Below are 14,228 nucleotides of genomic sequence, written 5' to 3' on the forward strand. Positions count from 1 at the left end.
ACTGGCGCGGTGGCAGGTGCACTGTCCCAGCAAATAAAGGACACGGCATTATTAGCAACCGTGGATGTTTATTTACTATTCATTCATTTTTTAAAAATATTTTATTTAGTGGATCCCTGGGTGGCACAGTGGTTTAGCTCCTGCCTTTGGCCCAGGGCGCGATCCTGGAGACCCGGGATCGAGTCCCATGTCGGGCTCCCGGTGCATGGAGCCTGATTCTCCCTCTGCCTGTGTCTCTGCCTCTCTCTCTCTCTCTCTCTCTCTCTCTCTGTGTGTGTGTGTGTGTGTGTGTGACTATCATAAATAAATAAATAAAAGTATTTTATTTATTTATTCATAGAGACACACAGAGAGAGGCAGAGGGAGAAGCAGGCTCCATGCAGGGAGCCCGAAGGGGGACTCGATCCTGGGTCCTCAGGATCACGCCCTGGGCTGAAGGCAGGCGCTCAACCGCTGAGCCACCCGGGCTGCCCTTAGTGCTTACCACGTGCCGTAACACATTTTAACTGCATTTTCTTGTTTAATTGTCCCAACAACTCTAAGGCATAAGGACTCCTGTCACGACTCCCATTTTAGAGGTGAGACCTATGTTCAAACAGGTTAAACAATTTGCCTAGGTCTCCCACAGCAGCAGCCTGGGACTGCGATCCAGGTATGTCTACACCAGAAAAGAAACGCTTAATCCCCGTGCACTGTTGATTTATAACACAAACCGACCCCTGGTCTCATTTAACCTCAGGTTTACCAGATGGCACACAAGAACGAGCTTCTCCCAGTGGAATTTAATGCTAACTCATACCCCGACATCTGCTTTCCAAATAAACAAATCCAGCTTCTCTTATTACCAAAGAAATACATATATTTCATGTGGAAAAAACACCCGAACATGTGTTAAAGGAGAATATAAAAACAGCAAATTCTTATAATCGTAGTACCCGCAGATAACGGCTGTTGGCCTAGAAGGGTGTCTCCTCCTCTATCCTGTTTGCTGCCCCTTATCTCTCCTCAAGCGTAGTTTCTCTTTGTCTGACTCCTCCCTTCCCCTACACAAAGCCCCAAAGTGCAGACAGGAAAGGGATTGGAGGGAGGCCCGGTCAAGGCCAGGGAAACACATTTCAGTGGCCTTCATTTCTTGTCTCAAGGCCTATCTGTCCCAAGGAGCAGTTCCAGGAGGCAGATCCATCCTGTGGGGGGTTCAGGCCTTTATGCGAAATCTGACCTGCTGCCAACTTGACATCACTTCCCACTTGGCTCTCATCACATGTTTCATATTACAATTAATTTGACGCTTTTCCCAATGGTCTACGAGCTCCTTAAGGTCAGGAGTTATGTCCATTCCTCTTTGATTCCTCAAGGCCAATGGTGCCAAGTACACTGTGAGTAGTTGCTCATTAAGAGTTTTTATTTTGTGTTATTTCTATTTGAGATATTTCCTTCAGAGAATTCTCTAGGAGTAGAACTCCTTGGTCAAAAGGCAGGGATGTTTTTGAGATCTGATTCCACTGTTTCACACTTACTTGTATCTATCTCTATTGCACCTTTAGGGCAGAGGGAGCCTTTTACCCATCTCTTTACTCTCCTCAGCAGCTACACTAATTGACCTCTTACTAAGAAATCAATAAATTTGAATAAATAAATAATCACATAAACTTCCCTTCCTCTCCCCCACCATCTAAGTGGACCATAGTGCATCTTTCTGCTTAGATCAGAAATCCATGAGGTGTCTTGTCTCTTCCTTCTTCCTTACTCACATCACTTCACCAAGTGCTGTTCATTCTAGCTTCTTATTTATGTGACAAATATTATTTTATTATTATTTATTATTTTAGACACTGCTATTTCATTTCATTTCATTTCATTTCATTTCATTTCATTTCATTTCATTTCAGTAGGCTCCATGCCCAATGTGGGGCTTGAACTCATGATGCTAAGATTGAGAGTCACATACCCTACCGACTGAGCCAGCCAGGAATTCCACCCCCCCCCCCAAATATGGAACACTCACAAATTTGTGTGTCATCCTTGCACAGGGGCCATGCTAATCTTCTCTGTATCATTCCAATTTTAGTATATGTGCTGCCAAAGCAAGCACCATTCTAGCTTCCAAATAGCTCTTGAAGCCTTCCATTTCTATCCTTGTGGCCCCCACTCTCATCCAAGACACTATTTTTTCTCACCTGGCCTGTCACATACTAGCCTTCTAACTGGCCTCCCTGACACCTCTCCTGCCTTTTCCAAGCCATTCTCACAAAATAGTGATCTTTAAAGTATAAAATTCTAGGAGCGCCCAAGTGGCACTATTTATACTTGATCCCCCCAGAATTCAATCCCTGTAGCAACCTCTGTCTCCTTCACCTTCTACAATTGCAAACACATCTCTCAAGAACCTTTTCCCAGCCTTCGTGAGGCCTCTACAACACTCCCACACTGCCCTAACTCCCAGAACCTGGTCCTTCTGGAAACCAAATCTGTAGAAACAAGCTAAAAGGCAAAGAGCTTCCTTTCCCCCTTTGGCACACACCTCCAGATCACAGAGCTGCCTTCCAAATGCAGGACTCCTCCCTGGACGTCCCTGACAACCTCCTCGCACCTTCATTATATTCAAGGACATCTCATAAAACTTTGGAAAAACTTCACCTCTAAAAAGTATAAGATGTGAGGCACCTGAGTGGCTCAGTCGTTTAAGCATCTAACTTCTGCTCAGGTCACGATCTCAGGGTCCTGGGATCAAGCCCCGCAGTGGGCCCTGCGCTCATTAGGGAGTCTGCTTGATTCTCTCTTTCCTTCTCTTTCTACCTCTCCCCCCACTTGTGCATGCTCTTGCTCTTGCTCTCTCTCTCTCTCTCCCAAATAAATAAAAAAATCTTTAAAAAAAAAAGTACAAGAGGTGTGGTAAGTTCTGGCATCATGTTTTAACTTCTCCAGAAGCCATAGGAAAAAGGCATGAATCCTGGAAATCTTTGAGAAGATTTCACAAACATACACAGACAACTGTCCATCCAGGATGTCTGGAAGGAAAGCTGGACCCCATAATGGTCATCAGAGTTGGGACTGGGATATGACAAACAGCTTTTGTGCTACTTCTGGGATTGAATGTCATTATATTTCAAGGACATGTCACTCATTTATGGTGACTTCAGATCAGAAATATTTAGAGTTGAGTCTGTCTTAGGGAATCTGAGCTGGAAGATGCCTTCCCATCACCACAGGCCCTCTGAAAAGTCTGCTGAAAAAAAAAAAAAATCCCAGACCTGGTTAGAATGTTGTCTCCTAAAGTTCCTTGGGCAGAAACTGGATCTTAAAATAAACAAACAACTCCCCCCCGCCCAATCCTTGTTTTCAACTATACCATGAACCCTTGGGACAAAGAGGATTCTACTGGCTGGGCCAGGCAATGGGTCCATCTTACCATCTCATGGAGAAACACCACTTCGGCTCTGGCCCTGGGGCTCTCCTGCAGAGTGCTGGACTCCACCTGGCCAGCCTCTCCACCCTCCTCCTGCTCCTCCTCCTCCTCCTCTTCCGCCTTCTCCAGGTCAAGCCTCTTCTCTAATTCACTTGAATGTTGAGAGCCCAGGGAAGTTTCTGAGGTCTTCTTTTCCTCCAGTTGGGAGCCTGGCTCCAGGGAGGGGCCCTTGTTGCATTCCACTGTCCTCACTGCTTCTGGTCCTTGCTTGGCATCCTCGAGAGCCACCTTCTTAGGTAGAGAAGCTGCAATGAGGATGAGAGGTACTTGTTGAAGACTTCGTTTGCAGAGAGGCCATTCCCGGCACAGTCTCTGTCCTGGACCAGCCCCACTTCACACGTATGGATGGAGCTCTCACAGCCTCATCCTTTCCTCCTAGCTGTGCCCTGCCTTTATACCCCAACTGTCAGAGATGGGAGAGGTCTTGAAGATCATCTAGTCCAAGTGCTTGCGACCAGACACCATTTGCTCTTCTCCTCCCCAGGAGACATTTGTGTGCAGAGGAGGTGGCTACTGGCATTTAATGGGAAGAGGCCAAGGATGCTGCTAAATATTCTACGAAGCATAAAATAGCACCCCCCTCCTAACAAAACTGCCCAGCCCACAATGTCAATAGTGCCAAGCTGAGAAAACCTGTTCTAATCCAATCTTTCACTTGACATATAAGTAAATTCAGATCCTGAGAAGTCAAGCTGTTGCCTAGGGCATAGAAATCTGTTATTTATGCCAAGTTACAAAGATGTATTACATTATGATTGACAGCTTCCTGTGTGACTCTCCCCAGAGGTTATCTACACATCAGTTTGGATGTACCTGAAGTGATTACGCCCTGGTCTTACGTCTACCAAGGCAGCGGAGAGGGCGGCAGACCCCAAGGTCAACCTCTACTACCTCCATGAAGAAGGTCCTATCTTGTTGTACAACACTGTTGTCACAGGGAAGAATAAGGACCAAACCCCTAGGACACTAACTGATCACATAGTTTCCTCAAAGGCCTCACTTGCTCCTCTAGCCCTCACTCTGCTCCACCTGGCCCAGCCCAGCACAGAGCATTCTTCAGACAGGGCTTGTTTTGACACCACTGAGTTTTTACTTGTCTTCTGCTCTCGTCCTGAAGAGAATGGGAGGAGAAAAGGACAATGACTTATTGCACATTGTCTGCGAGCCAGACTGTGAACGGGCATTTTATAGACCTTCTCCCATTCAGACTTTACCTCAGCCTTGGAGAGAGCGACCACCCCTGGCTCAGAGAGATATCAACCATGCTCCACTGTCACGCGGCCCCAAAGTGCTGAAGCTAGGGTTCAGATGGGCCCAGGTGCGGTCCAAAACCTACACACCTCCTGCAACATTCAGCTGCCTCTCAGCCCAGCATGCCTTCCCCCTTTTCTTTTTTTCTTTTTTTTAAAAAATATTTTATTTATTTATTCATGAGCGACAGAGAAAGAGAGAGAGAGAGGCAGAGACACAGGCAGAGGAAGAAGCAGGCTCCACACAGGGAGCCCGATGTGGGACTTGATCCTGGGTCTCCAGGCTCATGCCCTGGGCTGAAGGCGGCACTAAACCACTGAGCCACCCAGGCTGCCCAACTTCCCCATCTTTTCTGCATGGAGAAAGCCCAGCCATTCATGAAGGCCCAGCCAAATGTCACCTCCTCTGGGAAGCCATCCTGGAATCCTCCTGCAAGGACTGCCTCTCCTTGATGCCCTTGCAATCCTTTCTAAATACCTCTTTCATTATGTTTCAGGGACCGAAGCCCTCCCTCATTCAAAAAACCCAAGGAGCGGGGCACCTGGGAGGCATAGTCAGTTAAATGATCAGCTCATGTGATCTCAGGATCATGAGATCGAGTTCCACATTGGGCTTCGTGCTGAATGCAGAGTCTGCTTGACATTCTCTCTCCTTCTCCTTCTGCCCCTCCCCCTTATGCTCTTTCTCAAAAAAAAAAAAAAAAAAAAAAAAAAAAAAAAGCCCAAGTAGGGTCTTATGCTACTTCTACAGTCTGACCTTGTGCTACCGTTCAGTACGGTTTTAGTTTCTCTTCCTAGTTCATGAGCTTGCTGGGTGAAGAGATTGTGTTTTAACAATATCTGTAGCTCTACAGCTGATTGCAAACATGGGAAGGAGTATGCTAGAGTGTTTTAAAGCATGGGTTTTTAAATCTGTATTAAAATCCTGGTTCTTCCACTTCCTTGCTATGAGTCATTCGGCATTAGTTAGTGCATTTCCTCTCTAAGTTAGTGCATTTCCTCTCTAAGTTAGTGCATTTCCTCTCTAAGCAAATGGGGCTAATAGTAACTACCTATCCCTCACAGTGTTGTTGTGTGGAGAATGGAGATAACACATGTAGAACAGTTATGACAGTGCCTGATACCATAACGGTTGTTTCAAAAGAGTTAGCTAATATATAATGACAAAAATATTCTTAAAAAAAAAAAAAGATTGTATTTATTTATTTGCCAGAGAGAGAGCACAAGCAAGGGGAGCAGCAGGCAGAGGGAGAGGGAGAAGGAGGCTCCCTGCTCAGCAGGGATGGGGGCTCAATTCCAGGACCCTGGGATCATGACCTGAACTGAAGGCAAACATTTACCCAACTGAGCCACCAGGTGCCCCTAACGAAAATATTCTTAAACCACAATGAGCATTTGTTGGTTTGTCTGTCTGTTTTCCTTTCCTTTGAGGTTCTCCTTACTTCCATTTTATGTGGGTCACAGTTGGCTGTTGACCACAGAACCCCTTCCAACTCCAGAGATGGTTCAGAGACTCAGGCTTAGCCAGTCTTAGAACCCTCAGTGTCAGGCAACCACGATTGGTCCAAGGCTGGTCATGAGCCCCAAGCAGGCCAATCAGAGTCTTCCCTGCATTTGATATATAATCACTGGGAGCAAGATACCCTTTCTCTCTTTTTTTTTTTTAATTTTTATTTATTTATGATAGTCACAGAGAGAGAGAGAGAGAGAGGCAGAGACATAGGCAGAGGGAGAAGCAGGCTCCATGCACCGGGAGCCCGACGTGGGATTCGATCCGGGGTCTCCAGGATCACGCCCTGGGCCAAAGGCAGGCGCTAAACCGCTGCGCCACCCAGGGATCCCAAGATACCCTTTCTCATTGCTAGGGTTGCTAGCCACATTCTCTGCAGATATGAGGGATGGATGGATGGAGAGGGGTTGAGTCAAGACGAGTTGAATTCTTTGAGCTTTGCCTCCTGCCTTCTCACTATATGAGTGACTAAAATAATAGGCAACCTTACTGAGTACCTACTATGTATTACTCACTGTTCTGAGAGCTTCACTAATTTAGTATTCACAACAAACTTTTGAAGACGATATAAGTAGGAACATCGTTCCCATTTTATGGCTTAAGAAGTTGAGGCACACAGCTGCTAAAGATGGGACAGCAGGGGATCCCTGGGTGGCTCAGCGGTTTGGCACCTGCCTTCGGCCCAGGGCGTGATCCTGGGGTCCTGGGATCGGGTCCCACATCAGGCTTCCTGCATGGAGCCTGCTTCTCCCTCTGCCTGGGTCTCTGCCTCTCTCTCTCTCTCTCTCTCTCTATCGGTCTCTCATGAATAAATAAATAAAGTCTTTTTAAAAAATAAATAATAAAATAAATAAATAGAGATGGGACAGTGGAATGGCTGAGACTGGACTCAGACTCAGGCGATCTGGCTCCAGAGCCCACAGTCTTCACCACTTCACTACAATGTCTTGCAAACTCTGTTTAAACAAGTTTAAGTCTGTTTTTTTAATCCCTTGCAATGAAAAGAAACCCTCCCGGGGTGTCTGGGTGTCTCAGTCCGTGAATTATCTGCTTTTGGCTCAGGTCACGATCCTAGAGCCCTGGGATCAAGCCCTGTATCGGGCTCCCTGATCAGTGGGGAGTCTGCTGCTCTCTTGCCCCTCACCCCACTAGTGCTTTCTCTCTTTCTCTCACTCTCTCTCTCAAATAAATAGAATAAGAAAGAAAGAAAGAAAGAAAAAAGAAAGAAAGAAAGAAAGAAAGAAAGAAAGAAAGAGGAAGGAAGCAAGGAAGGAAGCAAGGAAGGAAGGAAGAGAAAGAAGCCTTCCCTCCCGGGCTTCACCTGCAGAAGTCTCGGCTCCCAGTGGCTTGTCGTCTTCAGGCCAACCTCCACTCTCTGACCCCTGGAATGAAAACTCTTCCAGGCTGGAGAGCGACTGGAGCTCCTTCGGGGGTGTTCTGCACGGGGTGCTGTTGGTGCTGATGACAGCTGACACTCGCAGCGGCACGGACACAGCAAAGGGCTCAGAGATGTTCAGGGCTTTGCGCTGGTGCCGAGGAGAGGGCTCCATCTGGAAGAGGCTGCTGCTGAAGACAGATTTGCTGGGGCTGTCGCTGGACGTGTAGAACATACCCAGCATCTTGGGGGCTGTCTGCTCGCTCTCGGGGTCCTCGATGGGCCGGAACACCTTGAGCTGCTCGGGCGGGGGCCGGGCCTGAGCGCCCTGCAGCTGGCTTCGGTCACCGCCCATGTCGAAGCCCCCCTCTGCCCCCGCTGGCATCCCCTCCTGGCCCCACTCGCTCTCCTGCTTGCTGAGATCGCATGAGCTGCCGGGGTTGGTCGAATGCAATTTTGCCGCTGGAATGAAGAATCCACCGGTGGTGACCGTTCGATTAAAATTTCCTTTGTTTTCTTTCCCTAGTGAAAGAGCAAACAAACACGGGGTCAGCAGCCGGGGCGTGCACACACGCACTCACACGCACCCCCACACCCCACTACACAGCCTCCGGGAAGGGAGGTGCACAGCACTGCAGAGGCAGAGCATTCTGATGAGAGCGGGGCCCCTCTTGGAAAGACAACAGACAGCACGTGGTTGACGCGAGCGCAAGCACAGAATGCGGGCACGAGGCCCTGGGAGGACCACCTGAGGCTGCGTCGCATGCACCTGTTCTAAACTCTGCAGGTACAGCGGTTTCCTGAAGGCGGCCACTGCTAAGGTCGCCAGAGCAGTCCTCCACCACCCAGTGACCGTAGATCATGAAAAAATAAAACAGACAGCTGGGAAATGGCGGCACGACGTTTGCTCAAAATGAAGGAGAAGACAAAAAAGGGCAAAATAACAGAATTTTGTTTTACTTTAAAACTTTAAAAATGTATTGTTTTAAGCCTCCTCTGGCAGATGGACTCCAACAGGGGTTTGATTTCCCAGCAAGGAAACAAATGCTGTTCTCAGGGAGACCTTCTTCCTCCCTTTTCCCAGGCTTCTTCCTGCTGCTTCAGGGGATGAGAAACTAGAAATGTAAATTAACTAAAAGTTAGAAAGCCCAATTGTGAGGAGCAATTTCCCAACTGGCTTAAAAGTGAAAGCAAAGAAGAGAAAAATCTGTACGGGAAATAAAGAGGCTGCGAGATAACACATGAGTCGCCTGGGATCGGGACAGTAACTCCCCACGAGGTCCTAAGGGCCCCGCTGCACGGTCTATGCAGCATGGGGTTTACGGTTCTCACGACCGCTTACGTAGGACAAGTGTCATGACCTTTAACACGCGAGGAAACCAAGTCCCTGGGAGGCCGACAAGCTGCCCGGTGCCCATCGAAGTGAGGACCTCGATCTCAAAATCCTAAATTCTGTAGAACTGCCTCAAGAGGCTCTGGAACCAAAGCAAATGGCTGAATACGAAGGTGAGGAAAATGCTAGAAGCATCCAGCCAGCTCAAAAAGAGTTCCCTGAGTATTTTACAGTTATTTTTAAAAGGTTGTTCTACAGGTTTTCAGCATTGTTTCAGGATGCCTCACGTATCAGAGAGCAAAATATTTTGTATTAAAGGAGCTGGAGGGGATCCTTCGGTGGCTCAGCGGTTTAACGCCTGGCTGTGGCCCAAGGTGTGATCCTGGAGACCCAGGATCGAGTCCCACGTCAGGCTCCCTGCATGGAGCCTGCTTCTCCCTCTGCCTGTGTCTCTGCCTCTGTTTCTCTCTGCGTGTGTCTCTCATGAATAAATAAATAAAATTTAAAAAATAATAAAGGAGCTGGAATGTCATGGGATAAACGTGGGGAGTTTAAACAGTCTGCTGCCAGGGCAGCCCTGTGCCTCACGACTCGAAGCAGTGCCCGTTGGCTGCTTAACAAAAACAGAGGCGAGAGGGACAGGCAAGTCAGCCCTTAAGACCAACATGGTGTCGCTTTGTCGACGTGTCACCTCGTGGGCAGCACTACACACAGCCACCCCGCCACAGGATGACCAGCTGCATGCCAGGCTGGTGCCCATCGCCGTCCACTGGTAAATGAATGAATCACTCAACAACTCGAAATCATGAGCCAACAGGTACGAGGGAGCTAGAGCCTATGGGAGCGTGTAAATTCAAGACTTCTCTATCGAGGCACTGAACTGTGAGGTAAAAACCGATGTTGGGCTCTTCTTTACACCCAAGGGGAAAGCCTCGCCTGCCCTGGTTCATAGGAATTGCCCTTTCACCTGGTTCGGGCTTGCCATCTCCGGCTGCGGCTAGAGGAAGGCGGGAGGAGGAGCATGGCCCTTTAGGCCAAGGCCTGTGGTGTGACGTGGGGAAGCGGCAGAGGGGGAGCTGTGTGAAGCCACTGGGCTCGGGCAGGGTCAGGGGGGATTTGGGACCAGGCCACGTGCTTGACTGTGTCGACACCAGCAGGCAGGTAGCTTGTGAAGGCAGGTCTGGTACGGGAGCTCCTGTCTCCCAGTGACAATCCCCAGTTCTGGAAGCAGCTGTGAGAGCTCACCTTCCACAGGCACTGAGCACAGCGAGTCCATGCTTTTAGCTGGGCGGATGGTAGCCTTTTCCACTAAAGACAAAAAGAGAAAAATAGCCCTGATGAGTGCATGTTGAGAGGAAGTGATCAGGACAGAAGCCAGGCTGCAAGGACACAAGAGAACTTTCTTCAGGAAAGTTTTTCAAGTATTTATCATTTTCCCTTTTGGAAGACGTTCCCCCATTCCACCCTGGATGCTCTTATTTTCATCATGGGACTGAGCTTATAAAAACAGGGCATTTGCAGATCAAGGTTTTTGGGGACACTTGACAGGTAAAGGTAAACTACAATTTTGTCCGATGGCTGTTGGCCAATGAGAGGCGCTGAACCAAATCGTCCTGGGGGAACCAAATCCTCCACGAGGCTCCAAGCAACACCTCCTGCCGTCTGGCAGGCTGGAGGGCAGGATTCGTGACTACAGCACGCAGGAATTTGGTGCAGCAGGTGAGGGGGACCCAAGGGACCGTGCAGCTCTGCCCCTGAGAGCTGCAGGCTGGTTGCTCCTCCAAATGATCTCACCGTGGAGCAGATCCAAACCAAGCCTTTCCTGAGCACCCACTATGTGCCTGGTGTCCTCTGTGCATCTCGGTAAGCCACCCAGGCAGATCTGGGGACAGGTGTGACTTCACCAATAAACACAGATTCCAGGCACTGGACTCAGCCCTTCTTTTTTTTTTTTTTTAAATTTATTTATGATACACACACACACACACACAGAGAGAGAGAGAGAGAGAGGCAGAGACACAGGCAGAGGGAGAAGCAGGCTCCATGCACCGGGAGCCCAACATGGGATTCGATCCTGGATCTCCAGGATCGCGCCCTGGGCCAAAGGCAGGCGCCAAACCGCTGTGCCACCCAGGGATCCCTGGACTTAGCCCTTCGAAATGCGGTTTCTTCGCATGTTGCTGAGCTGGCTGGAAGGTAACTCCTCCCAGGCAGCTTGCCAGGAGGGGCAAGAGGACAGCCTGGGAGCCGAGTGGGAGCCCCACGGCTGGTGGTTGTCAGGTCACTCTGGCTTCGAATCCCAACCCTGCCACTCTGGGCAGCGTGACCTCAGACACACAGCTGACCTTCCCGAAACTTCAGTTTCCTCATGCGGGAAATGAGGAAAAATAGAGTTGTTGTGTCAATCAGGTGGCACTAACCCAGGGCAGAGGAAATGCTCAGCAAGGAGGAACCCTTGCTGGTCTTGCTCTTCAGGATGGCCCAGGGCTCAGCAGCCGGGGGGACTCAGGAGATGGCCTGCAGGGAGCCCTCGGAGTTGGCCCTACCCCAAACTGAGCTGGGCATCCCTCTTGTAAATCTCCCCCGTTTTCTTCCTCGCCCCAAGCCCTGCTGCTCTGGGAGCTCTGAATTAGCCCTTTGGTCCCCCTGGCTCGGGGCTTCTCTCTGCCTGCACCCAACCCTGCAGAGCCAGCTGCCTCCGACCTCTGTGCTTCTACTTGTACTCGAGAACTCCTGTCCTTTGAGATCTGCTACTTCCACAAGCTTCCAAACTGACTTTTTATCCTACAGCTGCCTGGCTAGTGCCCCTTCATTTGGAGACAAGCTTCCGCCTTGGTTTTCCAGAGGCTGCACTTCTGGACTTCCTCTCAATTTCACATGTCACCCTTGAGCGGCGCCAGTGACCTGATGACACAAAGTGTCACAGCGGATGGGCAGCAGTTCTCTCTGCACGGCCACCAGTGTTCACCTTCCATGTTGGACCCCCCCCCCTTTTTTTTTTTAAGATTTTATTTATTTATTCATGAGAGACACACAGAGAGAGGCAGAGACACAGGCAGAGGGAGAAGCAGGCTCCATGCAGGGAGCCCGATGTGGGACTCGATCCCAGGACCCTGGGATCAGGTCCTGAGCTGAAAGCAGATGCACAACCACTGAGCCACCCAGGCGTCCTAGACCCCCCTTCTGATGGCCTCTTGTGGCCTCAGTGGCTGCAGCAGCTGCTTTAGGGAATAGTCCCAAGGATTCCCTGGCTCCGTTTCTGGATGGTGACTAAGCGCTCAGGGCTCCTTGGCCCATGACTATATTCAGATTATAATTTTCTGTCTGAGACCTTGTCCTGACCTCATGGAGGCTCATCTACCAGTTTCCTGGCAGCTTTGGGTCCTCAAGCCCCCTCTTTTGGATTATCTCTATGGCTTTGGGTCTTCCCTGCTTAAAGGTGTTCACTTGGAGACCTCCCTGGACTCTTCTTCTTGGATAATACATAAATTCCAGTACGTTAGTGTCCAGGACACCGCAAAGTTTATGCATCTCCATTTGGTCAATACCCCAGGTTTTCAGGGCACCTGGGTGGCTCAGTGGTTAAGAATCTGCCTTTGGCTCAGGTTGTGATCCCTGGGTCATGGGATCGAGTCCCGCATCGGGCTCCACTGAGGAGCCTGCTTCTCTCTCCATCTATCCCTCTGCCCCTCTCTCTGTGTCTCTTATGAGTGAATAAATAAAACCTTAAAAAGAAATACCCCAGTTTTTCTTCTTTATTTCTTATTTCTGTTCAGCTTTCTAAATATGGGTAAAGACCCTTTCATCTGCCCCCCTCCAAAAAAGTCCCCAGTGCTCTACATGGTGAATCAATTTTGAAAATTCCCTTAGTTACGGAGTTTAGAAAAGATTGTTAAAATTATTTACATATGTTAATCTACCGACTTTTTTCACATGCATATTTCAACAAATAGTGAGTTCATGCATCACTTACAGAGACCACGTGGGTGGATGCGACCAGAAGCTGCCCGCACCCCTGGTCTTCAGTTTTGAGGGTCTGAGCAACATTCATTCCTCTGGTGAAGAGTGGGCACTTCGGCAGTAGGTAGGGTCAGAGAGCCACCTGTACTGGCACTCATGGGTCCTGCATTTCAGCCCTGCATCCCCTCAGAGTTCAGCCATTCCAGGATCTGTCTCTGATTAGTTTGTTCACGGGGTCTTAGACCCGTGGCTTCTTCCAATCCTGGCTGTGTTTCAGAATCACCTGGGCAATTTTCTAAAAATGGCCAATACTCTGGTTCCCCCACAGACCTCCTAGGGCAGATCTGCTATGGGAGTGAACCCCTGGGGTGCAGTTGGGCTGGGACCCCCTGGCCAGGGACATCCTGTGCATTCTGTGAGTTGGCTACCATTTGAGCCGGCACCTTGGACTTCTTCCTTTTGAAAACCACATGGAGGGAGGGGGTGTCGGGAGGGGGTGGAAATCTTCCTAAGGCAAGATCAAAGCGAATCACTGATTTCATTTTTTGCTGTTTGTTTTGCTCTATTGTTTTTGACTTTTTGTTACTTGGTAAACTTCTTGCATTGTATCACCAATTCTGTACCCGGAATTCTCTTTGATGTACTTAAGCAAATCTCTTTATTATTAGATCAGGCGTTTCTTGCCAAGAACTCCTCCCCTCAAATTCTCCTTTGCGAATCCTAATTTCTGATGTGTATCTATCTGATCTACGATAATTGTGGCCACCTGCCCTCTTCGCCTGAGATATCTTTCCATTTGGAAAGGCATATTCCTCATATGGCGAATGTTGTAGATGCCTACCCAGAGTCAGTTTCTCTTCCTCCGTCTCACAAAGCCCTTGTACTTCTTGGGTGCATCTCACTGTAATCCCATTCCTCCTGCCAGTGATTGGTTTAGGAAGCCTAAGCCAGTCAGCACAGGGCACTCCCTTGGCCCTAGGGGTTGATCCATATGACTCAGTGAAGGCAACGGAGATGGTGGTGAGGTGGGGGGTGTTTCTAATGGGGGCTGCTGGGAAAGAAGAGTCCCTGCTCTTAGGAGCACGCTACCAAAAATGATGTTCTTTCTCCTTCTGGACATAGTGACAGAGGGAAAGCCTAAAGTACTATAGCCATTTCGTCACAGCAAAGAAACCAGTCTGGGGATGAAGCTGACCCACAGGGGAGGCCTTAGCTGAGGAAAAGAGGGGAATGGAGACAGAGCCACTGTGTTAAACCCTGAAACCTTCCCCACATCTGGTGTCCAGTTATAGAGCCCAGTGAGTTCCCTCACTGCATAAGCCAATTGAGTTGGA

At 49.1% G+C, this 14,228-nt stretch overlaps 1 protein-coding gene and 1 non-coding gene across 2 annotated transcripts in view; both read right to left on the reverse strand.

Moving 5' to 3' along the window:
- The window catches only part of ARHGAP31 (Rho GTPase activating protein 31), a 115,642-nt gene that overhangs the window by 9,805 nt on the left and 91,609 nt on the right, over positions 1-14,228 (reverse strand). Inside the window, exons 9-11 of the mRNA XM_041766232.1 lie at positions 10,180-10,242; positions 7,548-8,123; positions 3,410-3,711 (exon numbers count right to left, since the gene is read on the reverse strand). Of these exons, the coding sequence (XP_041622166.1) occupies positions 3,410-3,711; positions 7,548-8,123; positions 10,180-10,242 (941 nt within the window). The remainder of the gene's footprint in view (positions 1-3,409; positions 3,712-7,547; positions 8,124-10,179; positions 10,243-14,228) is intronic.
- Positions 1,987-2,092, reverse strand: LOC121474753. Its single transcript, XR_005983509.1, has one exon. It is a non-coding gene; the product is annotated as a U6 spliceosomal RNA (small nuclear RNA).

Source organism: Vulpes lagopus, chromosome 1 (assembly GCF_018345385.1).
Source record: "Vulpes lagopus strain Blue_001 chromosome 1, ASM1834538v1, whole genome shotgun sequence".
Lineage (NCBI taxonomy): Eukaryota > Metazoa > Chordata > Mammalia > Carnivora > Canidae > Vulpes > Vulpes lagopus.